At 50.8% G+C, this 26244-nt stretch overlaps 9 protein-coding genes across 9 annotated transcripts; 2 read left to right on the top strand and 7 right to left on the bottom strand.

Moving 5' to 3' along the window:
* The first annotated feature begins 117 nt into the window (after positions 1-117).
* On the top strand, positions 118-7113 carry BO79DRAFT_27783 (guanine nucleotide exchange factor DCK1). The gene has a single exon (XM_025687847.1). It carries the CDS (start codon positions 416-418, stop codon positions 6761-6763), a length of 6348 nt encoding a protein of 2115 aa, XP_025544788.1. The 5' UTR covers positions 118-415; the 3' UTR covers positions 6764-7113.
* Positions 7114-7158: 45 nt separating this feature from the next.
* Positions 7159-8255, bottom strand: BO79DRAFT_284422 (Ser/Thr protein phosphatase family protein; the record flags this gene model as incomplete). Its single annotated transcript, XM_025688245.1, has 1 exon — positions 7159-8255. One exon carries the CDS (start codon positions 8253-8255, stop codon positions 7233-7235), a length of 1023 nt encoding a protein of 340 aa, XP_025544787.1. The 3' UTR covers positions 7159-7232.
* A 419-nt stretch (positions 8256-8674) lies between these two features.
* On the bottom strand, positions 8675-9360 carry BO79DRAFT_135926 (40S ribosomal protein eS8; the record flags this gene model as incomplete). Its single annotated transcript, XM_025678070.1, has 2 exons — positions 8675-9203; positions 9287-9360. The coding sequence occupies 2 exons, from the start codon at positions 9358-9360 to the stop codon at positions 8675-8677; spliced, it is 603 nt and encodes a 200-aa protein (XP_025544786.1).
* Positions 9361-10155: 795 nt separating this feature from the next.
* Positions 10156-10961, bottom strand: BO79DRAFT_206722 (DUF2470 domain-containing protein). The gene has a single exon (XM_025682034.1). It carries the CDS (start codon positions 10860-10862, stop codon positions 10200-10202), a length of 663 nt encoding a protein of 220 aa, XP_025544785.1. The 5' UTR covers positions 10863-10961; the 3' UTR covers positions 10156-10199.
* A 2619-nt stretch (positions 10962-13580) lies between these two features.
* BO79DRAFT_206721 (uncharacterized protein) lies at positions 13581-14557 on the bottom strand. The gene is made up of 2 exons (XM_025682033.1): positions 13897-14557; positions 13581-13720 (listed from the first exon to the last, which is right to left on the bottom strand). The coding sequence occupies exons 1-2, from the start codon at positions 14394-14396 to the stop codon at positions 13714-13716; spliced, it is 507 nt and encodes a 168-aa protein (XP_025544784.1). The 5' UTR covers positions 14397-14557; the 3' UTR covers positions 13581-13713.
* A 535-nt stretch (positions 14558-15092) lies between these two features.
* Positions 15093-15744, bottom strand: BO79DRAFT_268446 (uncharacterized protein; the record flags this gene model as incomplete). Its single annotated transcript, XM_025687125.1, has 3 exons — positions 15093-15386; positions 15524-15613; positions 15713-15744. Coding segments are annotated over 3 exons (393 nt in total), but the record flags the coding sequence as incomplete, so codon positions are not given.
* Positions 15745-15895: 151 nt separating this feature from the next.
* BO79DRAFT_27684 (uncharacterized protein) lies at positions 15896-17179 on the top strand. Its single transcript, XM_025687782.1, has 2 exons — positions 15896-16798; positions 17023-17179. The coding sequence occupies exons 1-2, from the start codon at positions 16038-16040 to the stop codon at positions 17027-17029; spliced, it is 768 nt and encodes a 255-aa protein (XP_025544782.1). The 5' UTR covers positions 15896-16037; the 3' UTR covers positions 17030-17179.
* A 652-nt stretch (positions 17180-17831) lies between these two features.
* Positions 17832-23142, bottom strand: BO79DRAFT_224391 (putative plasma membrane phosphate transporter Pho87; the record flags this gene model as incomplete). Its single annotated transcript, XM_025683670.1, has 10 exons — positions 17832-17977; positions 18034-19153; positions 19211-20462; positions 20617-20985; positions 21086-21167; positions 21455-21586; positions 21625-21626; positions 21876-22294; positions 22361-22693; positions 22795-23142. 10 exons carry the CDS (start codon positions 23140-23142, stop codon positions 17832-17834), a joined length of 4203 nt encoding a protein of 1400 aa, XP_025544781.1.
* Positions 23143-23817: 675 nt separating this feature from the next.
* Positions 23818-25254, bottom strand: BO79DRAFT_224390 (calcium/proton exchanger; the record flags this gene model as incomplete). Its single annotated transcript, XM_025683669.1, has 3 exons — positions 23818-23890; positions 23954-24804; positions 24874-25254. 3 exons carry the CDS (start codon positions 25252-25254, stop codon positions 23818-23820), a joined length of 1305 nt encoding a protein of 434 aa, XP_025544780.1.
* Between the last annotated feature and the right edge of the window lie 990 nt (positions 25255-26244).

Here is a 26244-nt window from a genome sequence, read left to right as displayed (position 1 = left end):
TGGATGGCTTTTGCTTCCTCCGCTTATCATGACCCTCTCTCTAACTTTGACACGCCAACAAAGCACGCCTACGTTTCGCTTACTGGAATCTATCTCTCGCTAACCGCACATTTGGTGATGGTCATCTAGTTGTCGCTCCATATCCCCCTTTATTCCAATTAACAAGACACCAATTCCGCAAGGCACACCTCGAATTCGCGCTTCCGCTTCTCGAAAACCCCGTCTACATTCCTCCCTTTCTCATCATACCATACCTGCATGTAGCGCCCCTCAATCAATCAACAGAAGGAACTGTCAGATCTGAACCCCTCCCCCCTTCGGCCCCGCTTCATCGGTACTCCTTCATTCCTCGGAACGCCCATTGTGACGAACGCCGCGGCGGGGTGTGCTCTGGAGTGCCGCCTCGATCGCAGATATGCCCTGGCGGCCTCTGCCTCGAATCGCTTTCGCTGTCGCTATCTACCCATTTCAGCCGACTACCCCGGCCGATCTGCCTCTGGAGCTTGGTGATGAGCTGTATATAATTGAACAAGGTGGCGCCAATGGGGAATGGTGTCGTGGGTACCTCGTCGCGCCGCCGTCCTTGCTGGCGGGCTTGACGAGCTCCAAGGGTCAAACCCTTGAGGCGAGGGTATTCTCTGGAATCTTTCCCCGGAATTGTGTCGAGATCCGTGAAGTGCTAGGCGATGGAGAGAAGACAATTACCAATGGCGACCGGTCGAGTGTCGCCTTCACGGTTCCGGAGGGAGATGTGCGCCATAGCATGGCCTCCTTCCAAGATGATGACCACGCGTTCGGGGAAGTATCCAACGTTGTAATCGCGAAAAAAGGAAAGCCGTCTCAGATTTTCATCCAGAGGCTGGATGAAGATGGGCGCGGAAGCCCAGCCAGTCCGCGCTCCCCTCAGAACTTCCTACGGACGAATTCGATGCCGCTCGCCCCCATCAACGTGGCCCCTCGCGACCCCGACGCACCCAAACCAGCCGCGCCTGTGCCAATGCTCAAAATTGGCGATGAAACACCCACCTCGCTCTCCGAGCCACTCGTCGACGAGATTGCTTCCTGCCTACGCGAATGGCATTCCACTAATCTACATCAGTTATTGCTCTCCCGCCAGTATGTTACGGTAGAGGAGATGACGAAGATCGTCGAGGAACTCGATTTCGCAAGGCGCCAGCTGCTGTATAATGTGCTCACCGCACAAGAGAAGGATGCGCTGCGGCAGGAAGTGGTCTGGAAACTTGTTCGCGGAAACAAAGCGCTGGGTGGTGAGATCATTGTGAGGGATCCTCAGCAGAGAGGGCGTCTGCTCACTGGGGAGGATTCGGCCGTAGAACTGGCTCGGCTACAATCCGAAATGAGCATGCTCGACAGCAGCCCCATGCAGCAATCAGACGCCGCTGCGCTCCATCATTTGATGCTCGAAGTCAATGCCGTCTCTGGAAATGCGCCCGGGCCAGTAACGTTGGCTGTCTACTTGTGCTCGCAGTCGGAGACGGGAGCTCTTACACCCCTTTCTGAGACGTATATCTTGGACATTCCTTCGCCAGAGAAGTTTGCAAGTATGGGACAGAGCGCCAAACTGAAAACGCTGTTCACCGACTTGAGCAGCACGGATATTGGCGACAGCACTGCAAACGGCCCGAGACTCTACATGGTCGTCATGGTTCGCGCCCCAGAAACTGCATCAGTCGTCAGCGCCGCCGCCCAGCCGAGGACGTCTATTTCGCGGGACAGCTCTCCTGGTACCAAGCAGCAAAATGGGATTAACCAGTCAGTCAAGGGGAGTCTCAGGACTCGCCGCAGTATGATGTGGACCTCGAAGCCACGCGGTATCACAAGTCCCGAACAAGGAAAGGAGCCGAGTAAAGCTCCGCCTCCGTCATCTGGAAGTAATGCAAGTGCCAAGGAAAAGTCTAGCGGCCAGCCGGTTAAAGAATCGACTCAGCTTCGGACGGTAGGAGTGGGTTTCCTCGAAGTTTCTCAGATCCTGCGTCAGGAAAAGGACGCGGAGCAGGTGATCAATATCTGGTCTCCATCTGAGGACGGCGAGGATAAAGAGGGACGGGATGATGGTTTCGATGGCGTTGTTCGCACATTACTTCCAAGCCCTACTGGCAAGTATGTGCGCTCTCAACGAGCTGCTCGTCTGCATTTCCACCTCTACCCCTATGTGGACCCCGACGCAGATAGCCTGGTCCGGAAAAATCCCACATCCTTGCACAATGTTGTTCAAACGAGGAGGATGGGCTTCTCTCAGGCCCCAACAAAACCTCGGTCGGATATTTACGTGACAATCTCCCACGCGACGTTTCCTCCAGAAGCACTGCTTTCGCATCCGCAATCCGGTCAAATTCCGGTTCCAGGGCATACAGGACTCCGTAACCTGCAACTAACTCTGGAGGTCCGCACATCGTCGGGGGCGCGCGTTGATCGGTGCGTTCTCCCCGCGTCCAACCATGCAGCACAGACAGCATGGCGCACCACAGTAGCCGATCGGGGTGCGCCTTGGAACCAAACCATTCGTCTCAATATCCCCACCGACCAGATTCCTGGATCGCATTTGATCATGAGTATTGCAGATGCGCCCGAGTTTCCCTTTGCGCTTGCCTGGATGCCGCTGTGGGACAACCAGGCCTTTATGCGCGACGGCCCTCATTCGCTCCTGTTGCATGCCTACGATAAGCATACGTCGCATATCGAAAATGGCAAGGGAGCCTATCTCTCTCTACCGTGGAGTTCGCTGGGCAAGAATGAGTCGGCGAAAGACGAGGCAATCACCGGTCCTTTGGCTACCCTGCGATTAGATACACATCTCTGCAGCACGGAATATTCACAGGATCAGGTGATACTCAGCCTTTTGAACTGGAGGGAACGACCTGTGAACGAAGTATTAGATACCCTTAAGCGTGTCCTTTTTGTCCCGGAGATCGAGATTGTGAAGCAGCTCAGCAGCGTCTTGGACTCCCTTTTCGGGATCTTGGTGGAAAATGCAGGCAATGAAGAGTACGAGGACTTGATTTTCAACGATCTCGTGACGGTTCTTGGTATTGTTCACGACCGACGGTTCAACCTGGGCCCGTTAGTTGATCACTACGCCGATAATCAATTCAACTTCCCCTTCGCTACGCCGTGTCTCGTCAGAAGCTATCTACGTCTCCTTCAGGCCAGTTCCGATGCTCAGCAGTCGCGGAATCTCCGTGCAACGTTCAAGGTAGGACGCCATGTCCTCAAGTTCATCATCAATGCCCGTCTGCAGCAGAAAGAGAAAGAGGAAGGTATTGGCATCACTAGAGTACAGTCGACGTTCAACCGGGATCTGCATACAATATTCAAGTCGCTCGAAGCCCTGATGAAAAACCCCTCGCCTGCGATGGTGGGAAACAAAACCCTCGTGGTTCAGCATTTCCACACCTGGCTCCCGGAGCTCTCGAAAGTACTCAGTCGTGATGAGGCGATCATGATCGCACTCAGCTTCATTGACTCGTGCAAGGATGTCACGGGCATGCTGATTCTCTATAAGCTGGTTCTCATCCAACACTACACACGGCTAGAGATATTCGGCTCAGGATCGGAGCGAAAGAGCCTGGTGTCCAGCTGTATCAGCTGGTTGGCACCCTACTGGGGTGCGACAGGTTCTGTATCGGACCTCTACCGCGACCAGGTCCGGCTGTGTTGTGCGATCGTGGCGGAGCTTTTGAAACAACCAGACCCGTACCTGTACGAGTTTGTGCCGAAGATTGTGTCCTCGTACTATTCCATCATCCCTGACGGTGTTGAGGAGACGACCTACCTTTCTTTGCTCTTCAGCAAATCATTCCCGTTCCAGGTGAAATCCTCCAAACACTCTCAGAAATTCGACGAAGCGCTGGTGGAGCTGTCCGCAGTTCTGGCTGGAGCGGCGACAATACCCAACCCTAAGCGGCCCCGGCTGAAGGGCCTAGAGCTCTCCAGTTTCCTTACACAGGCATTCGAAGTACACACTTCGATCCTCAACTGCGAAGCGTATCCTGAAAGCTGGTTCAGCGTTCATGTCTACAACCACCGGGCGACTGTCAAGAGTCTGGAGTATCTGGCAACCATCTTGACCAATAAATTCCTTCCATCCCCCGATGATGCGGAAACGTTCGATACGAGACTATGGGAGACATTTTTCATGACTTTGCTCAAGGTTGTCTCAAGTGATGCTCTTGCTCTTGAGACCTACCCCGAGCAGAAGCGACGCGCCATCTGGAAGATCGCGGGCGATGTCCGGGAACAGGGTGCGGACTTGCTACACTCTAGCTGGGAATCAATCGGCTGGGAAACCACTGATGAGGAGAAAGAACAGTACGGGTTGAGTCGGTTGGGCGGCTATCAGGTGCAGTATGTTCCTGGCCTGGTAGCACCCATAATTGAGCTTTGTCTCAGTGTCCACGAAGGACTACGGCACGTGGCCGTCGACATCCTACGGACGATGATTCTGAGCGAATGGGGTCTGAACCAGGATCTCTCTATAATCGAAACGGAGGTTATTTCCAGCTTGGATAATCTTTTCAAGAGGAAGAACATGAGCGAAAGTGTTGTGCAGAAACTATTCATTGCTGAACTGTCAGATCATTTTGAAAGCTCCGCAGACTACGACGAAGACCTATCCAATGCGGTCAAGGCCCTGATCGCGACTGTGGATGAGCTGCTCGACCTCTTCGTAGCCTCTCAGGGAGGCTCCATGGCCGAGAGCCTACACACTCTTCGGTTGATGAAGTACATGAAAGACATGGGTCGTGAAGATATTTTCATCCGCTACGTCCACGAGCTCGCTCAGGTGCAGGCCGCAGCAGGAAACTTCACCGAGGCCGGCCTGGCCCTTCAATTCCATGCCGATCTATATGATTGGGATCCTAAGCGGATGTTGCCTGAGCTGCTCAACCCGCCTTTCCCAGAGCAGACTTCTTTCGAGAGAAAGGAAGCCCTTTACTTTGCGGTTATTCAACACTTTGAGGACGCCAAAGCCTGGGCACATGCACTGGTGTGCTATAAGGAACTCGCGCAGCAGTACGAAGACATTGTGGTGGATTTTGCCAAGCTCTCACGAGCACACGGCTCCATGGCCAAGATTTACGATCTCATCTCGAAGGAAAGCAAGCAGTTCCCGCGGTACTTCCGTGTGCAATACAAGGGACTCGGGTTCCCTACCACTCTTCGCGACAAGCAATTCATCATCGAGTGTGCACCAACGGAGCGTATGGTCTCTTTCATTGACCGTATGCAGCGGGAGCACCCTGCAGCGCAGGTCGTGTCTTCCGGAGAAGTACATGATTACGAGGGCCAATACCTGCACATCAATCCTGTCAGTGTCCATCGCGACGTGGATCATCCGGTCTACCAACGATCGAAGATCCCGCAGTCCGTTCGAGACCATCTTCTGGTGTCGGAGCCCTGTCACTTCAGCTCAACCTTACGAAAGCACGTTCGTGACGTGGATGTCAAGGAGCAGTGGGTTGAGAAGACGGTTTACACCACTGCAGAGCCTTTCCCGAACATCCTCCGCAGAAGCGAGGTGATCGAGGTGAAGGAAGTTGCACTGTCGCCTTTGCATACGGCGCTCGAACGGACGTGGCGCAAGACACATGAGCTGTCCATGTTGCAGCGTAGGGCGGCCTCCGGGGAGGACACGGGCTTTAACAACCTCAGCGAGGCTTTGGAACAGTTGCTCGACCTTCACGCAGCCACCCCCAACTGCGTTGCTGCTTATCGCCCGTTCTTGTCTGATGCGCATGAAGAGGAGGAGGGTGGTCTAGTGACACCGAAGCCGGTCGACCCAATGAAGAATGCACTGGCAGTGGCCCTCATCGACCATGCCTTGGCTATCAAGCAAGCGCTGGCATTGTACCACCGGCCGGCGCATCAGGCTACGCAAGCCGAGTTGACGCGCCGTTTCGAAGAGGCATTTGGGCCGGAAATCTCTTCGCTCCGTCCGGCAGAAATTGAACAGACGCCTCAGTGGCCTCGGCGTAGCACTCCGGAGTCCATCAAGGAACGCCAGAAGCCGCCTGCGTCGCGGGCGCTTAGTCCCGAGCAGGAACTGATTCGCTCTTCGCGGAAGAACCATAGTCGCAAGCACTCTGCCAAGCAGTCTGTCAGTCACCGGATCAGTGTCATGAACCCTTTCAAGCGCGGCAATCACGCGGCGAGCAATTCGGTGTCTACGGTGCAAGAAGACCCAAAGCCGCAGTCGGATGCCAAGGCCAATGGCACAACCACAGAGGAGCACGTCAACGGGGAGGTCGACCAGGATGATGCAGCCACCATTCACAGCCGGACGACTACTCAGTCGCGAGACACCCATCACAAAAGACGGAGCCGATTAGGCGATGTGCTACACAAGCACGCATCGTCATTGTCGATAAGCGCCAGCGCGACTGAAGAGAGCCAGAGCCAGAAGAAGCAACGGACAAGAAGTGCTTCTCGCGACACGGCAGGCAAGTCGCACGACAGCGTGAGTCGGACCACCTCCCACACCAATGGGACATCTGCGGATGATCGGCCATCCGTGAGCAGCCATAAGGGCGGATGGTCGACGATTCCTTCGATCACCGACTACCCCCGGCCGGTGACGCGGAGCAGTGTCAATTCTGTTCGCAGCCCTGAATTGATGAGTCCGGTCAGCCAGAGCGGCGGCATGCGCGACTCAGTCTTCAAGCGGTTCAGTCTGCTCAAAGGAGTCAGTCGCAAGGGTAGCCGCTTAGATTTCCGGACGGAGACGCCCGTGCGCGAGGAGTGATACCTCGCAGACTTCTTTCTTTCTTTCCGATAATGTCTGGACATTCATCATTTTTGCATTCTATTTCATTCAGCGTCGACATCGGCATTGTCTTGCATTGCAGCGTGGAATCCGGCCGGTTGCACAGTCATTATACTTCACTTCTCTGGTTGGACATTATTACATTTTAAAGCACTTTCATTTCTTGACATATCCAGGCATGATATACATTTTTAGTGAGATACCTACTTCACTTCTCTCCCTTCTGTTGGACATCTCGTTTGTTGGACTGTACATGTATATTATTAAGCCATATCGGTGATTGTACAGGTAGCTGCATTGCAATGAACAGCATCAGTGTAACATTAATATTAACAGTGTTGAGTAACTATCATGTCACAGACATAAGTGACAGCCTTAAGAAAGAATAAATAAATATGTACTGGAACCGTACTCATAGACAGACAGACCACGTACCATCAAGGCACTCCTACTCAGCCGGTAAATCCATCTCCACCACCCACGGCGCATTAAGAGGATGATACTGCACCGTCACCACACTCGCATTAACAAACAACGTCTCCTCCCCAACCCTCAACCCATTACCCCCCTCCGCACTAACATCCACCCTCGCACACCGTTCCTCCAACGTCCTCTCCTTATCACACTGAATCACACTCTCATTCCCCGAACTCCACTCCCTCCTCGTCGCCCCATACCCCTCATGAATATGTCCAAACACATGCAATCTCGGCCTCGCCCTCTTCACAGCCCGATACAAATGCTCACACCCCACACTCATATGATTCGGCACTACCTGATCCAACACCCCATACGGCGGTCCATGCGTAATCATCACATCTACCCCGGGATAGTCCGGCACTAGCCCCCTTCCCCTTTCCCCATCCCCATCCCCATCCCCCTCCTCCGGAGGATTATACCTATCAACCTCCCTCGGATACGCAAACCCCCACTGACAAAACTCCGGCGTATACGGACTCGCATACACCCTCAGCACCGCCCCATTCCCCAACCTAAACACATGCATCCCTTCCTCCAAATACCTAATCCCTGCATCCTGTGCCTCTTGCCCCGTATACAGGTTCTTTATCTCCCGTAACTCCTCATCGGAGAGTCCCCTACCGGGCGTGAGTTTCCCCGCGGAGACGTTATCGCTTCCACTGGTGGCGGAGGGGGCCGTGTGGTCGGTGCGGTAGCGGTGGCGGTAGTGCCCGATACGTTTGTAGTATGGCTCGTCGAGCGTGATGTCGTGGTTGCCTGGGATGATGAGTTTTAGGGGTGCTGGGGCGAGTTTGAGGAAGGAGAGGGTCGTGAGGTGCTCGTGCTTGTGCCCGACTTTTGTGAGGTCGCCGGCGTGGATGAGGAGGTCGGTGGGGGGGAGGGGGTGGCGGTAGGGGGTTGTGCTGGGGGGGTGGGAGGGCGGGGAGGGGGTGAGGGTGTGGGTGTCGCTTAGGAGGAGGATTGAGGTTTTTATGGTTTTGGGTGTGGTCATTGTTGGGTGGGATTTGGGGGTGGTTGTGGTGGTGATGATGGTTGTGTTGTGTGAGATAAGGTGAGGTGGGAGGGTATGGGGTAAAGGGAAGGTATAGATGGAAGGTGTGGTGGTTACATCAATGGTAGGTAGGTAGGTAGGTAGGTATGAGGGGTTAATTAACTAAGTTAGTTAATAGGTAGGTAGGTAGGTAGGTAGGAGGTTTCGTCATCGGATAACAAGGTAACTAATGACTTAGGTTGGTATGAACTACACTACATAGTACACTACAGCTGATAGTTTATGGGCAAAGTGTGAACATCTGATTCATCCATCAATTCAGAGCTAATTTTCTGGAAAATGCTAACTCCGATCCATCCAGCCCTTTTAACTTAACAACCACACAACGTGAACTATTCGCTTTTGTGTATTGGATTTCTTTACTTGCGGATAGCACGCTGGTAGAAAGCCAGCTCATCACCCTCCAGGATGTATCCGTCCACGCGGCCGCTCTGGCCGGGGCGGGACGACACAACAGCGTACAGACGACCGGACTCGAACTGACGCTCAACAGCAGACTCGACCTTGCCCTGCTCAGCAAAGCGAGCAGCCTGCTTCTTCACAACGCTGTTGGACTTCTTCTCCTCGGTGGTCTCGGTCTTCTGCTGGCGACGACGGCCGATGGGCTGGCCGTAGTGAGCCTCGTACCATTGACGGAAAGGAGCAGCATCGATCTGAACGACGGCCGACTTGGTCAGGGTGTTGGTGCGGACGAGCTCGTTGTTGGAGGGGTGGTAGGCAACAACGATGACACGGGTCTTGCGGGAGATACCCTCAGAACCCCACGAGAAGTTGCCGGATTCGAGACGAAGGGCACGGAACTTCTGGTTACCACCACGGGTGCGGACCAGGTGGATTCTCTTGGTGCCGATACGGGTGTTGGAGGGCTGGCGACCCTTCTCGAACGCCCTGTTGGATTGATGCCGTGCGTCAGTCGTATTCTTTTCGTAGTGTAATGTACTGGAATAGAGACAGTAGGAACTCATGCATACCTCTTCTTGCGGTAGGTGGCCCTCTTCGCGCCGGTAGCCGAGCGCTTGTGACGAGAGTCGCGTGAGATACCCATGTTTGCTGTTCGAGGGGACTGTAGATGGCAGAAGTATTAGCGGGATTGCTCGCTAGTAGCAATAGCAGTAGTAGACTGTTGTCGATGATTGTCAATCCCTCTTTCGAAAAAAATCTGTCCCAATGCGTCGATGGTTGTTCGTGCGATTGTTGAGTGAATTTGAATTGAATTGTTATGTATTGTGTGCGTTGTGTGTGTGTGGCGATGCTCGATGCTGGAAATGTGTGCGAATTCGGGTATGGACGAGAAAGCGAAGAAAAAAAAATTCTTTCTTTGAGTTGTTCTTTCTTTTCAATCGTCGTCGTCGCCGCCGCTAATATTTCCCTTGCACCAAACACCTGCTCTGATAATCTTTCTCTTCTTCTTCTCTTCGATATACCCCGGAATGTATTCTTCAATTCGAGACCGATCGTAGATTGCACGCGCACACCGACCGTCGACAACACCGGGAAAAATCGAGAGGGATCGAAATCACGACGGATTAATTGCAACAAACTCACCTCTAATCCTGCAGCCCTTCACCAGGAACGCAGCGGGCAAGGGTCGTTGGGTTGGTCGTAAGGAGTTGAGTGCTTGTCGTCGGCTTCCGTTGAATTTCGCACTGTGGCTCGCTTGTGGAAGTTGCCCTACTACCCTAGTCTGGGATTGGTTTAGTGTGGTCCCGTGATGTGATGAGTAAGCCGCTAGTCGATGCCCGCTAACTAGCCGATAAGCGATAAGCCACTGCGCAATAGAGCAGGAGACACTAGTCTGTTAGTAGTAGTTCAATATGTCAATATGTCTCAATGTGTTGTGGTTCATTAATCCGGTAGATAGTGAATTACATACAATGTATCTGATTACTTCCGATGCTCCCTCTTCGCCCCCTCCTCCTTGACCATCCGATCAAACCTCATCCACACCGTATACCCCTCAATCAAATTCGACACCACCCAAGCGCACCACACCAACGACAACACCGGCACTCCATGCCGCCGCAACCTCTTCACCGTGAGCAAACTCGCCTCCACCACATGCGACCCGGCCATCACCGTAAGCACAAACGGCTGTGTCTTGTAAAACAGTTGCGCCAGTGGCGGAACCGCTCCCAGTCCAACCGTTTCGTAGAACAACGACCCAGGTAGGAAGTTACTGCGTCGAGAGAATGCCACCAATGCCGTTGCAAACACGAAGAAGAGGAAGATTTCTATCCCCTCTGGCCGTCGATACTCCTTAATGGTGATGTCCGACCGACCCAGTCGCGCAAGACATTCCTGGTGCATGGCTACCAGGCGGGATCGCGACTCGGAGAAACTTCCCATTGCTGGGTCGATGGGCACGGTGTAGCGTGTGCCATTGGCGCTGATGACGAGATCGGATAAGCTGATGTCTTCAAGGCGGGCGGATTTGGCTTCGCGCGCGGAGACGTGGCAGTAGACTTGGAGATAGGCTGCTAGGGAGTCTTGGTGGTTGGCGTTCATGTGGGTGATGGTGAAGGAAATGTTGGAGCGGTCTGGTGCCATTTTTGCTTCTTGTCTGCTGTTTTTCCCTTTTGCTTCCTTTTTTGTATTGGGTGGGATTTGGCGGTTGATATATGTTGAGTAGTTAGGAAATGGCTGCTGGTATGCGCGGGTTTAGGCGATCAAGTGGTGGCAGTTTGCGAGACTCCTTTTTGATCCCGCCAAGAGTACCTCGGGATCGTCATCTTCGTGATGGGCTCACCCTTCCCGAGGAACTGGCACTCCGCAATATTGGGGCCACACGTGAAGTTGTCTGCTCTGAGTTCTACTATATCAATATCGTTGTATATTGCGTATATATATTTAATATGGGATCTAGCGAATGTTGGTGTCATCTCAGTGCTAGAAATGCTATATCATGCAATAAAAGTCTCACTATATATTCTGAGCACCCTGCTCATTCTGCAGGTGAATCAGCACCATATTTTCTCTTACTATAACCACTCATGATTCTGGCAGTTAGTATTGAAACCACAGATTCCAGAGCTACTAAAAGTATTAGCACTTCTTCAAGTCATCACTTGTCACAATGTCCAGTATCCTACAGCACTTTAAGTGCAGCTCACAATCTGCCGACGCTGGATGTTACCTAACTGGCCAATATAGTATAGCGATTACTCCCAGCAATACTGATAGACAGTTAAGAATAGTGAGTCACGACACAATCAATTTTACCTAGCTATAATTGAAGAAGGGGTTCCCCCAAGAACAGCATACTTAAAACGGCGAATCCCATGTCTTGACAGCCTCAATGCAAGTAGGGACATGCAATGCTATACTGTGTAGCCATTGACTGACACAAGATATATATACACTCTGGAAAAGTATCGCAAATCGGTCGAATGCGCTTGCATTTCTACCTTATATCGACCAATGACGCATTCCTGTCGCCTTATCGCAGAAAAGTAGCGTTGAGTCACAAATAATATCGTTGTTCCTATATCAATATTGACATTGATATTGTTAGTAGTAGTTGATACTATATTCCGAGCAATTACTGGCTCGCTACTCTAATGTTTATCAACACGAAGAGCTAAGATAGGCTACAAGCTATAATATAGAACAAGTTTTATTCCCTATAAACTCTGTAGTATATCATATACTAGTAGCTGGACTATATCCCCCCTACCCTATAGGGTTTGGATCTTCGAACTAAGTAGGAGTATACCACAATCGACTAAACACTTAGGTCAGTTCACAACAATAGCAGTGAGTATTAATTAGACAGTTGTTCCCGCAATGTTTGACCATTAATGCGCCAAAAACAGTTATCTTACCATGTCTTTAATACTACTCGCAGGAATGTGTTGGCCATGATAGCCCAGTGATATATCTCTGATAAGAAAAATAGGCAAACTGACGGACTGGATGTCTCGATATCTGACGTTCAAAATCATGTAGCGCCAGTTGACCAGTGAAATTATTGAGATAATTTACTAGAAGAGCACCTGCAATCCATAACCATCCACAACGGATAGAAACTATGTGAGGTATTCAAAATATATCATGTATCCAGCTCATACCACCAAAGTCTCATGTACTTATCTCTGAGATATAGAAGAACTAGTAAGTAGCATCTATACCTATGATGAGACCCACCAAGTAAAATTACTCCCAGCATATTTCGATAATTATATGTATGATTTTCTTCAGATCCGAACTTCCACGGCGAATATCCAGAAGGAGAGATGTACTACTTTGATAAACGCGCAGAGCCATTTTATATCAAGCAAGGCATAAACCATTTTCCCTAGTTTCACAGCATTTCAACAATACTATAGATATCTCTTCCATGCAGCGTACCACTACGCAAGGGTATGGTGGCGACGATACATGCATATCTGGATCTAAATAGTGACCCTTTACAAATAGTCTACTTATCGTCGGTCTCCCTGGCTCGTATAAGTTAAAGTATTATTTTTTAAGATATTCATTTTCTTCATGATTACTTCGTTTACGCTCCATCTGGAGGTCAGTGTTGAGTACATTAGAAGTATGCGATGCATATTGTAAAATTCGGTATCGTGTTAGTGACTTCAGTTGCTCTGCAGTAGTTCCAGTCTAGTACATTGAAATACGTCGGATTGATGGCTATCGTTGTGTCTTGTGAATAAGGATATTCTCTAACTATTGTGACATTGTATACTACGGTCGGCGTTGGCGAGGCACATGATATGCAGAAATCTACAGAGCACTACTCACATATCGACATATGATTATATATTCGGAGAGAAAGAATACTATGCTTTATAATAGCTGCTAACGATCAAGCAAACCATACCAACAAAGGTATAAGTGCGCACAGACACTGAAATATGGAGTAGATGGGTCAAAATAAGCATCGCATCACCATAGATACGTAAGAAACATCGCATACATCAGTACCCAAGTGCAGTCGCCACTTCTATCCGAACAATGGCAATGTAGAAAAAAAGAATACAAGGCAATTCATTGCAAAATAACAACCGCTATTGTTAAGAGAAAAAGAAAAGCACCGAGGAAAGTCCTTTCGTAAACGTCATAACGGAAACGGAACGGAATGGAATGAAGTGGATTTTGCGAGCGCCGGCCGAAATGGACGAAAAGTGCAACGATCGCCAGGAACCCGACCGAGCGACCGACCGTCAACCACACACGCGCCAGCAATGTGGCGAAAAGAGAAAAAGAAAAGAAACCCATTCTTAACCCCGGGAATTTATCGAACGAACCATGAACTAATTCGGCCGGAAGATTGATTTGGTTCTATTCGACGACGACCGAACACGCTCGGGATTCGGCGACGGAGGAAAGACGGATGAACATGATAGAAATGCAGCGGTGCTGGAGGCAAAAAGGCAAGAGGCGAGAGGCGAAATCATGCGCTGGAAAAGAGAAGGGGTATCATGTCAACCATCGGATCTCGATCAAGTACTAGTAGCGAACGAGATTAAGTGATTTGATTGATTGCATTGCATGCATTTGGTCCGCACGCAGGCCAGATTCCCCGCCGCCGCAATCAATGTGATCAATCAGAAGCAGAAAAAAGGGGAGTACTTACAGCAACGACAACGTCAAGTCACCATGAATATGAGCCTTTAGTTCGACTTCAATATCCAAGTTCAATTCCAATTTCAATTTCATTCCGTCTTGATCCTCCCAGTCATCGCCGGTTTTACCTTCCGCTTCTTGCATACCGCCGTTTGCGATCGGTTGTGCCGGCACATTGTCGCGGCTGCTGATGGTGGTGGGCTGGTAGCGTTCCATGGCCTGGACTTCTTCTTCCTCGTCGTCGTAGTAGTCATCATCTTCATCGTCGTAGTCGTCGTAGTCATCGTAATCATCCGAGTACTCATCGGAATAGTAGGTGCCGTCTTCATCGTTGGGGTCTTGCTGCCGGGGACGACGACGACGGCGTTGTTGTTGTTGTTGCTGCTGTTGTTGAGGCTTTTGTTGGGTGTCATCGTCAGAATAGTCATCCTCGGAATCGTAGTCGGAGACATCATCAGGATCATTAGCAAAGGTTTTGGTGGCTGGTTTCTCAGCCTGAGCGGTAGCCATATTGATCTAGTAGTAGATTGTGGGGGATGGAGTAGTGAAACGGGGCAGAAGATGGGATGGCGGGGTTGTGGTGACTGGTGAGAGAGATGTAATGGATGGGATTGATATAATTTCCTACCAGCCCGAAGTGACTGTTAGATTTGCAGAAAGCGGGCAGAGCGGCATGACTTGGTTTACATACAAAAGGGACCCCGAATGCGGGAGGCGAAGAAGAGAGGGAAGTAAGTAGTAGTGGTCAGTCTTCGTTAGGATTGCTGGATGGGGCAATTCGTCAGTCGGCCGGAGTGCGGACACAACAGACAGACAGACAGTGAGAATAATAGTAGTAAATTGAACATGCAAAAATTGGAAAAAAAAGGGAGTACACTCCGGAGGGAAACGAAGGGAAAAACCTAAACTCTAGAACGAAAAGAAAACGAAAACCAGAAAATGATGTATGGCCGTTTGTTTGGAGGTGTGGAGAAATGAACGTGCAGGGCTGGAGGATGGGAGGATGACGTTGTGGGCGCAGGGAGGGAGCGGCTGGGCGACTTCACCTTCACCAATGATGCTCTTCCTTTCATTTAATTAAAATTGAAGACTTTCACCATGACTGCATCATCATCATCGTCAACGGCATTGTGTCTGAGAAGATCCTCAAGTCAGCCGATGACGGTCGAGCCAGTGATCGTCATCGATGTCCACGTTGCCCGGACCCTCTTTTTTCTATTTTCTATTTTCTATTCTCTCCCTGTAGGTGTTGTGGTCTGTGTCACCATCAATAACGTGCCTCCATCGCGACACTTCGGATACTCATTCCCTGATTGTGATACATTTGGACCATGGAACCCTCGTCTGCATTGCCGCCGGCCGAAACGTGTGATCCAAGAAACCTCCCGCCAGCATCCACGGTTATCCCTTGAAAGTCTCGCGGCAACTGTATCCGAGTCGCCATATACCGGGATATTTCTTTGCCATAAACTTGAAGGCAGAAGAAGACAAAGAAAATACCTAATAGACACAGTTACTGTAGATTAAGCCAGTAAATAGAGAGGGGGACCAAGTAAAGTCTGACAGGCTTTCAGGTGGACCAACTAAACCCAGTCAGTGCACTGACGTCGTATAGTGGATCCAGTCCAGTCACAGACAAGAAGATGAAGATGATCCCAGGAAGATTACGATGCCCTTTAGCGATCCCGGCCGAAGTGCGACGATCTCTCCAATAATTCTCCGATGTACTAAATTAAAAGTAAAGATACTAGTAAGATGTAGTAGGGAACTCCAGCCACGCGACGTCATCATCATCATCATCGTCATCCATCATTCATTCATCTTACCTGCAAGGTAGAGGATGAGTGGCACAAATGACATACTGGCTTGGATCCTCCCCCCCATATTTTTCTTTTTTCATTTTATTTTCCATACATCGACTGACGTCGCCTCCGCCCCCCTCCCTCATCTTTACTTTCACTCTGCTCTCTACTACTACTCCCTTGCGTATTCCGCCGGGTAAGTTTCAGCCTGCATCTATAAATATTGCCCGGCCATTGGACGGTCCAGCCGAGCCCTATATAGTGTACGTCCCCGTGCCCCAGACCGCCGCTGAAGTATTAGATCTCGTTGATTTCCCTTTCCTCCTCTTCTCTTTCTCTTTCTTTCATCATGTCTGATCAGTCCAAGCAGCCTGAGTCTTCTTCTACCAATAACCCTTCCCAAGAAGGAGAGAACAATACCTCGTCCCCTTCCTCCCCCCAACAAGAGAACCCTCCTACTGGTGATCAGGAAGAACAAGAACAGAAGCCTGAGGATAACACCGAGAACAACAACGACACAGAAGACAAACCCAAGGAAGAGGACAAAGAAGAAGACCCTCAACCTAAACAAGAACCTCAAGAAGAAGGAGAACCCCAACCCAAACAAGAAGAGAAAGAAGAAGAAGACACCAAAACCCCCAAACAAGAACCCCAATCCTCCGACTCCGAACCAGAACCAGAACCAGAACAACGCGCCCCCCAACCCACCAACAACCAAGACCGTAAACGTCGCTCCCGACCACCCCAGAAACTCCGCCAAAGAGACGAATACTCCGACATGGACAACAACAACCAACAAGTAGACCGCCCCCGCCGCCAGCGCCGCCAGCGTCCCCAACAGCAACAACAAGGCCAAGACGGCGGACCATTGGGCGGTCTCCCCGGCGTGGGCCAAGCCGGCGATCTCGTCCAAAACACAGCAGGCAACGCACTGAACGGAGTAACAGGCAGTGCGGGCAAAGCTGTAGGCGGGATACTCGGCGGAGGCGGCGGCGGCGGGGATGAAAAGGAAGGCAAGGATGAGCAGTTGAGGTTGAGACTTGATCTCAATTTGGATATTGAGGTGCAGTTGAAGGCTAAGATTCATGGTGATCTTACCCTTGGGTTGTTGTATGTTTATCCCTTCTTCCCTTTCTCCCCCTTTTTCCCCTTTCCTTTCCTTTCCCGTTGATGCCCATGCCCTGGGTTGCAACTTGATATATACCCACCCTATTATGATTTATCTGATATACCTCAGTTCGTGACATCGAGCGAGCGCTACACTACTACACTACACACATACATACATACATACATCTTATATTGGGACATACGTGACTAATTCGTGCGGATAGGAACTGAGTGTGTTGAAGATGGGGGAAAGAGTACTGGGATTTTCTTGTTGGGAAAAGTTCAGTCTCGTTGGACATTATTAGTTACTATCCCGCTCGTGTTTGTGTCTCACTGCGGTGTCTGCTATACTCTTCTTTCATCCTGTTTATTTGTTTCCGATGATGACGCTTTGATACGATACCTTCGTCTTACTACAACTATTACTACTACTACTTGACCGACCTTGTGATTTTTCTTCATCATACATATGTTACTCTGTTATGTTATGTTTATGATTGACTGTTGCTCGATACGGTCTAGATCTGGTTGTGGTTGTCTTTTTATTTCATAACGCGATTGATGAATGATGATATTGCTTACTTCTTTCTTTCTTTCTTTCCTTTCTTGTGTTTATGCATGAGCAGGTGCAGGAGCTGCTTTCTGTGTCAATTGTGTTGTACAGACCTGTACTTTCCATCATACTACCATCTCTATTTAATGGTCAGTAGTTCCTAGTACAGGGTAATGAATTGAGTCCATAGCCTACATCTCCTACTTCTATAGCTTCAATCTGGTATAGTTCTATCGTTCATCATCTAGCCAAACGAGAAGACAAAGAAGAAAGTAGATCGGGACCATCGCCATCGAGTATAACCATAAGCAACATCCACCATAAAAACGCACTCTCTCATATAGCATGCCCAGACCAGATTGCGCCGCGTGGCTAAATCAGCTCGGATCAGGCCTATTATCTTTTGCGTTCCACCACATATAAGGTAAACCAGTAACAAAGCAAAGCAAAGCAATTAGTGTAAGATGTTGTAACAACAGCTCACAGTCCAGCAATGTACATCAGCCCGTATCCTACCGTTACAATCACGGCAAAGGACATCAAGCTGGCGGGGATACCGCGGGTGAAGAAATGACGGACTTGCAGATACCGCTGACCCGTCTGGGGTACCTCGGTCATGATGGCCGCTGCGAGTTGTTAGTATGTACATATTTTTCTAGTATTGTCAGTGGAGGTGACTTACTCATGTTAGGGAAGCCACTGGTCGGCAGAGCCATGGCTACCGAACACATCAATGCGCTCGCCATCACGAGCAGGTTCGGGTGCGGGTCATCCATGCCGAGTCCGATCTGTCGCACAAGCGGGAGCATGATCAGGGCGGCCACGGTGTGGGAGATGAACGTGGCAATGACCAGGATGAGGGCGGAGAACACAAGCAGCACACCATAAAGACTCAGATGCTCCACCCGCATGCGGATGGCATTCGCAAGGGTGTGAAGGAGACCCGAGGACGTGACGGCCTTTCCGAGGCAGAGCCCACCGGCGGCCAGAATGATGATCGTCCAGAGGAAGTTGTTGAAATCCTCTTTATTAAGGATACCCGTGCCGAAGAACAGGACCATGGGAATAATGGCGATAACGCCCATATCTCCGAAAATATGCTCGAGTTGGTGACTGCCACACCACAACGCAATGGTTGATAGAGTGACAATACTGATGAACCACTGAACTCCCGTGAACTTGTCTTTCAAGGGACGGATGGCGACGGCCGTCTCGCGACCGGGCTTGAAGGTAAGCACCAGAAGCATCCAGATCGCGACAATGGAGAGAATGCACACTGGCAGTGAGATGAAGAACCAGGTCCCCCAGCTCATGCTCGGATAAATATTCTGCAAAGCGATGATGTTTTGAGGCGATGCGATTGGCGACGCGGCACCGCCCACGTTGGCGGCCAAAGCAATACCTAGGACAAGGGACTTGGCAAAGCTGGAATCGGGCGCCAAATTACGCAACAGAGGCTGGATGATCGAGTAGCAGAGCACCGGCGAGGCGACGTTGCTGATCCACATACTCAGAAACATGCTCACAAACATGTTGGTGAGCAGTAAGATGTTGGGATTGGACCCCGCTTTACTCAGGACGAACATGGCCATACGACGAGCAATATCGTACTTGGACAGCGCGGCAGCGATGGTGAAGCCTCCTAGCAACAGCATGATGACTGGCGTCCACATGGCGCTGAAAGCAGCGGCGGTGGCTTCCTTCGCGCCTAAGCGTTCGTGGGGCTTGTTGTCGGACAACATGATACGGAGCATCACGACGAGGAAAGGAATGAGTAGCGATGTGACGAATAGAGGAATAACCTGCAGCGACAGACTCCAAGGTTAGCTATTGAAGAAGGATGTAGGGGATGAACCGACCTCTGTAGCCCACAGCAAGCTGACAAAAACAAGCATGGCCAGACAATTCTGCTGTTCCGGCTTCTCCATTATCGGGACAGACAACAAAATGCCAAAGACAAGCAGGATGAGAACGAGCGTGACGAGACTCAAACTACAGAGCCACTGCGGAATCCGGATGACTCCAAACGGCGTCCTGAGCATCTTGGACACCACTTCCTGCTCGTCCCCTTGGCGTCGAGCTCTGGAAGGATCCTCGTCTCCGCCCAGAAGCGTCCTGCGAATACCGACGTTCGCAGCCTGAGCCTTCCTTTCGATACCAATCATCTCTCTCCAGACCGTGTTTCGCTCCCAAACAACATGTTCCCTGAGGTGCAGGCGGAGTTCACGCTTGGCGAGGGGAATGTTACCGGTGGTGACGACATTCGCGTAGACCTCTTCGACTTTGCGAATGTTGTCATCCACCTTTTCCATGGTAGAGTCTTTGAAGGGATACGTCAAAGACACGACGGAATTCATGTACTCCCGTCGCAGATTGCGGTCAAGGATTTTATCGTACTTCTTCAGCGCCTTGGAGAATCCGGTCTTGTTAAGCTGAATGTACGACTTGAGTCCACAGATGGAAACATAAGTCGCAACAGCCCGCTTCTTCAGCGAGAGCCCGGAATTGTAGAGATCTACGACAATTGGATCTGAAAAGTGCTCGTCGTGTGCACCCCCGCGGTGCGTGGACGGACCGCTGTAGCCCAGAATCCGAGAATCGGCACCCCAGAGCACAGAATCCCTCATGTCGTCCGTACGACTACCATCCGGATTGCTAGACTCGGCGCCATGCGACTGCGGTCGATACTGATGCGCGGGTTCGTCGTCACTGTCTGCATCGTCATCGTCATCATCGGCCAGTGTTTCACTGAATGCGCTATGACGCCGTTCCTGGTTCGATGGCACCGGACGAACAATGCTCCCAGGCCGCTGTCTGGAGCTTGAACTGGCTGTGCGACCCTTGATCATGGCATCACTCATGGGATCGACATTCATCGTATCGGCCCTGTGCGCATATTCCTCGGCATCTCTGAGGACGTCCTCGACCTCTGTAAATATCTCCGCCTCCTTGGATTGATAAAACGAGCAGATCTTGTCCAACTCTGCATCCAGAGCCCGACGAAATATCGCATCAGTGTTCACACTGCCGCCATCTAACAATGGCGCTTGTTCAACATCTACATGGTCATGTCCGGCCGATCGATGCACTTCCTGTTCTAAGGAGTAAATCCTGAACATTGGACAACAGTTAGAGGGATCCATTCAACAGAGAGAGTTTCCGCCAATGTAACATGCACTCTCGGAGTGTAATGTGACATTCGCAATATAGGAAGAAAATTCCCCCGGCGGAGGACAAGAGAGAGGGAGAGAGAGGGTAGACGTACAGTTTCTTGAGATTGCTGTAAGCCAGATAATAAGTACTCCAGTCCGGCACCGCATTGAACTGAATGCTATGTGAGAACTTCATCTTGTCGGCGGAACCGCTAGTCTGGTGGCGGTGAGGGTGACGACGAAGAGCTTCTATCCAATATTTGATGATAACCGGTTTGTCCCGCCGTGTAGACTTCTGAGGATGACCTTCCCGGTGGTCTGTACGATGGTAGGGAGGGAATTCAGACCCCGGGTCAGTCAGCTGGGTAGGAGGAAGAGTCGCGTGAGACTGGCGGGCAGTTGTGGCAGGTGTGTCAGGATACTGGCCGAGTTCGAAGGACTGGCCGCTTGGGGTTACGTCGTTATTGTCGGGAGAGGCACCCCTCGCAGAAGCGATGCGTGCCCAGGTTCGATCGCCGGCATTCGACGACACGGTGTTGGACAGGAAGGAAAAGAGGCAGGGAAGAGCGGGGCAGCAGAGACAGCGGCCGGAGAACTGTCCAGCGTATTTGTGCGAGGGTGTTGTGTGGGCGACGTTCCACGTTCTCAAGTCGTGCCGCTAACGCTAGCTAGTTGATGGTCGTGTATACTAGCCTGGTAGTTATCTGCAGTGCGTTGGTCGTTATCGGGAGAACGAATAATGAAGCACGGGACGCCAGCAGGAATAGTTAGTTAGTACTATACCCGATCGGCGTCAGACTTTCCTTCCCCACGCGTCTAGAACAGGGATTGCACCCGATCCAGCTGTCAATGAAGCATACCGCTTAACACGCCAATGGAAAGATGCCTGTAGGAGATGAAGTGCATCCTACAGATCGCGAGGAGGCAGGCAATGCGGATCGGTGAAGCTACAGATAAGCTGCTTTCCGGGGACCAGAATTGGCCAGAATTGGAGAGGGTCCCAGCCGCGACTAGCGCTGTTAGTCATCGCCTGTGCCATTGGCTCGTGGCCAAAGTCGAGGACTTCATTAGTCGCATCACTCACTCACACTTTAGCTAGGCTATAAACTAGCAGTAGTAACTACTACCTAGTCAGATATTTCCTTTGAATCAATTATGCGTAAATTTTCTAATCCAAATGCTTTCAAAACGGTCAAAGAAAAATGAGGTACAGGTTTCAGATAATATACAACACCATCCCAACCATCCATCTCTCTAGCTCCCCTACTGCATACCATCATAGGTACAATGTAGCCGAACGCCATCTGATATCATCACTGTAGAGATGGCGCTCTCCATCTCTCACGCAAGTAAACTAGAATAAGTACATTACCTCCGGCGCGCAACCAATCCAAGGTTAGAACGGCCAGCCACACCAAGCTTGTGCACCTGCTCCCTCTTCTCCCACACTCCACTGCGGCCCTCAGCAACAGCAACCAGCTCGTTAGCCACGCGCTGGCCAAACAGACTATCCTTACGCTTGTCAGAGGCATCGATGATCCACTTGATCGCGGTTCTCCGGCGCTGTCTCAGAGCGAGAGGAGAAGGGACCTGCACAGACACACCACCACCAACGATACCCTTCTGTTGACGGAGCTTGAGCAAAGGCGCGACAGAGTCGACAATCAAGGTGAGATAGAGGACGGGATTGAGAGGGAGCTGAGGAGCGGGCGGGCCCGGGAGCAAGCGGCGCCGGGGGTTGATGTTCGGGGGAGGAGCAGTGCGCAAGTGATCCAAAATGAATGCCATAGTCTAACCCAAAAAACCGTCAGTATTAATCCTCTCAAATAAGAAAGTCCCTCTGCAGAGTAAACATACGTTCTGAGCCTTGCTCAGCTTGCCATCTTGCATAAGCAGCTTAGTGAACTGCTCCACTATCGTCTCGTATCTCTTGCGGAAGTTCTCAGTCTTGGGAAGGTTCTCGGGCGCTTCGAACTTGAGTCCAGGGTGGAGTTCGGTGGCCTGCTGGTTGACCTGGGAGATCATGTTGGCAACGACCGACGCCGAGGCATCATCGAATTCCTTTCCCTGAAGTTCTGGCTGCAGGCGGCGAGCGGACGTCGAGAATGAACGGCTACCGGAGGGGCGCTTCATCTGGTCTTGCATGACCTTGGGCATGTGCTTCAGGGCCTCTTTATCACGTTGCAGGATCTATGCGGAGATAATAGTCAATATAAAGGACCCAGATACCGCGGGAGAAGCAGCCGCAGCAGCAACAGCTACAAGACGGCATCCAAGATGGATCAACACACCTCAGAAATAGGCGTTCCCTGTTCCAATTCAGGACTGGCCGGGGTACCATCGCACTTCTTATCCATGATCTTGCTGACCTCCGCGGCCTCTTCGCTAACATGGGGCAAAGGGTCCTCGGTCGGGCCCTTGGGTCTATCCTGCCCATCAGAGCCCGAGGAGTTGCACCTCCTCTGCGTCCGAATGGAAGCCGACAGGCCGGACTTCAAGCCATGGCCAGTCGAGGCCGCGCAAGGCCGGTTGGTGTTGAGGATGGTCGCAAAACTGCGTCGGGTAGCAGCCGAGCTGTTGGCGGACTGGCGAAGAACGGGGACCGCCCGTGCGGTGAAAAGGTTGAGACGCGGCGGCATGGTGTGATATAGGCCCTCAATGAACAATCAATGTCAAGGAGGATGGCAGGTGAGGAAGTCACATCGACCCGAATCTGGCTCTCTTGCCTTGGAGGCCGGCGAACGATTTTCCTCTCCACATCCGCGGCTGAGTCATCCACCGCCAAGAATTTCCTTGGATTGCGGACATGATGGAATGCCTCCACAGTGATGATGACCGGGTGACGATTTCTATTGCATTATCTACTACGAACTTCTACAGGATAATCTGCATCTTATGACATGTTAAATGTCCTATCTATGATTGCAAATCTGACAAAAGCATTTTAGTATTCCTGATTAACCCGTTTTCCGGTCTGCAGCACAGACACAAGTCATTGGCGACTTTTGAAAACTCGGCTCTTGGCCTATTGAAATACATAATTGTAGCCCGTCTGGCATACAGTGGTACTGACCCGCAGCTTGAATGAAACACAAAAGCACCTCCCATAGTAAAACGTGAAAAATGCCCAGAACAGCATCCGGGCATGTCTGTACAAAGCCCAACCGAGGCAGCTAGCTCGCTTGTTACAACGGCATACTCGAGTTAAACAAGATTAAGGAGAGACGACGAAGAAGTAAAGGTAGAAAATAAGAAAGTGAGCGGAGACGCTGGTAAATAGCGGCTCAATAAGTGCCAACCCATTAAACAACATATTAGTGGTTGAATAGGGCGTCTTCGTTGACATCGTCTGGGTAGATGTAGAAGGCAATTGCCAGAATTAGATACCTGTGACGGGTTAGTAAAAGCTCCTAGGCGGGTGAAAAATATAGTAGTATAAGAGCAACTTACATTCCCAAGCACAGTCCACCCTCGAGGTAATTCGACTTTCCGTCCTGGATCAGGAATGTCACGACCAGTCCAGAGATGAAGAAGGCCATGGTCTCGAAGATATGGAAATGAAGTGTCATATCCACGTTCATAATCCATCCAAGAATGACCAGGAATGGCGTGACAAACAGAGCGATCTGAAGACTGCTTCCGATGGCAACACCAATGGCAAGATCCATTTTTCCTTTCCAGGCGACAACAACAGCGGTCACATGCTCTGCGGCATTTCCAACAATGGGGATGAGAACCAGACCGATGAACGTGCGACTCATGCCAGTCTTCGTCACAATGCTGTCAATACTTCCAACCAGATAGTCGGCGCAGATAGCAACCAAGACCGTGACGACAATCAATGCAACAGTAGCCGCCCACGGACTGAGCAAGCGCTCCTCCTCCTCAGCCTCTTCTACTTCGCCGCCCTGGTTCTCTGTATCATTGAGCTCATCGTTGGCTGCTTCGAAGAGCTCCGCATGCGACTTGAGCTGGAAGTAGAGGTACATCACATAGAGAACCAAAAGGATGATGGCAGTTCCGTGCGAGAGGATCAGGATGTTGTCACGTCTTTGCTCCTTATCGTTGGAGCCACTCAAAGAGGCGTAAAGGGTGGCGGGAATGATCAGCGAAGCAGACGAAACCGTCATCAGGGATGACATTGTCGACGCTACCGTGCTATTGAAAGATTGCTGCGAGTACTTGAGACCTCCGACGAAGAAGCAGCAGCCGAGAACGAGCAGAATGTTGGACAGGATGCTACCAAGCATACTGGCTTGGACCACGCGGATTTGATTGTCTTTTAGAGCAATGATACTGACCTATCCGGGCAATGCTTGTCAGCGCCGGGTCATAATAACTCATTAGAGAATAGTTTGAGATATACATACGATCAACTCCACGGCATTGCCAAACGTGGCATTCATCAAGCCTCCCAGGGCTTGGCCCATGGTAGCTGCCAGTTCTTCAGTCGCGAAACTCAGAAGAGAGGCCAGAGGGATGATTGCGAGAAAGTTCAAGGTGAAAATGACCGTGCTGTCCCAATGGAGAACACCGGAGACGATACCGAGTGGCACGAAAATGAGCAGAACATTGACATAATCGCGAACGAGAGTCGACCAGGTCAAATGAGCCACACGCCTCGGCCAGTGAGACCAGTGCTGCTTCTGCTGTCGCGGACGGAGGCCGGAGTTACTGCGAGCAATGTCGCCGAGCAATGCTGCTCTCTCATCAGGCTCCGTGGAACCATTTTCAGATGATAGGCCCGTCATTCTCCGTTTGGGACCCCAGGAGTAGCGTCTAAACGACTTGAAGATATTGTTGGTCGCTGTAAAAGCACGTTGGAAAATTTGTTAGCCCAGTCTACCGAGCGTAGCACCTAATAGGACAAGGCGGGTAGATGTGAAAAGATGAGACAAAGGCTGGCAATGGTCGTCATTCGCCACGGATGGTGTTGTGAGAATAACAAATAGGAAAGGAAGGCGAGTTGACACGACAAAGCAGTTTAAACGAACAAAGAGTGGGGAAAGTGTAAAGCTTATGAACGACCGGATATACTGCCACAGAGTATACTGATCTAAGTGTGCGTGAAGAAACAACAAGCCGTGCCGATCATAGCCAGCCAGCAAGAGAGAGTGAAAAAGCAAAAGGTAAAAGCAAACGAATGGAAGGACAATGATACCTGAATAAGAGGGACGTAGATGTGAAGAAACTTGAGGTGGGGAAACGGAATTAAGAATTAGGTAGGAGCAGGACTCGAAACATGGATGAGGAGTGCTAAGGAAGGATGGTTCTCTCTCTAACACTTACCCATTGGGAAATGTCAGTCCTGTGGCGACAATCTGGAACCACAACAAACGGGGGTTGAGAGATATAAGCGATATGAGCGACTGGGTCTTCTGATCTAAAGTTTTTTTTCCAGTCGACTCTTGGAAACGGGGCTTAATCGAATTGAACAGTCGGTTGCCAATGTAGCACCCCGTGATCGGATGGAGCAAGTCTGATGTTGTGGCTTGTCGCGTGGGTAGGCTTTCTTCTGAACTTTGCTTGTGCTTAGCAAAGGATTATCACAGCACAAGCCACCTTGCAGGCTTGGACACGGCGAATCAGGAATGGCTAGAACCGTGCGACGCGTGCACACGTTGAGCTTTTTTCCAGGGTGATGAATGAACCAAAGAAAGGGAGTTTTGCAAGGTACAGGGGCCAAGAGATGGTGGCTACGTACTCCAACCCGTACAGATTCTAGTGGTAGCCGAAAGAGT

The sequence above is a fragment of the Aspergillus costaricaensis genome, assembly GCF_003184835.1.
Source record: "Aspergillus costaricaensis CBS 115574 unplaced genomic scaffold BO79scaffold_2, whole genome shotgun sequence".
Lineage (NCBI taxonomy): Eukaryota > Fungi > Ascomycota > Eurotiomycetes > Eurotiales > Aspergillaceae > Aspergillus > Aspergillus costaricensis.
Note: the sequence above shows the minus strand (reverse complement) of the source record. Positions and strands in the feature narration are given on the sequence as shown.

Excerpts from the sequence above, each read along its gene's own strand:
- BO79DRAFT_27783 (XM_025687847.1), top strand. The coding sequence starts at position 416 with ATGCCCTGGCGGCCTCTGCCTCGAATCGCTTTCGCTGTCGCTATCTAC.
- BO79DRAFT_206722 (XM_025682034.1), bottom strand. The coding sequence starts at position 10,862 with ATGGCACCAGACCGCTCCAACATTTCCTTCACCATCACCCACATGAAC.
- BO79DRAFT_206721 (XM_025682033.1), bottom strand. The coding sequence starts at position 14,396 with ATGGCTACCGCTCAGGCTGAGAAACCAGCCACCAAAACCTTTGCTAAT.
- BO79DRAFT_27684 (XM_025687782.1), top strand. The coding sequence starts at position 16,038 with ATGTCTGATCAGTCCAAGCAGCCTGAGTCTTCTTCTACCAATAACCCT.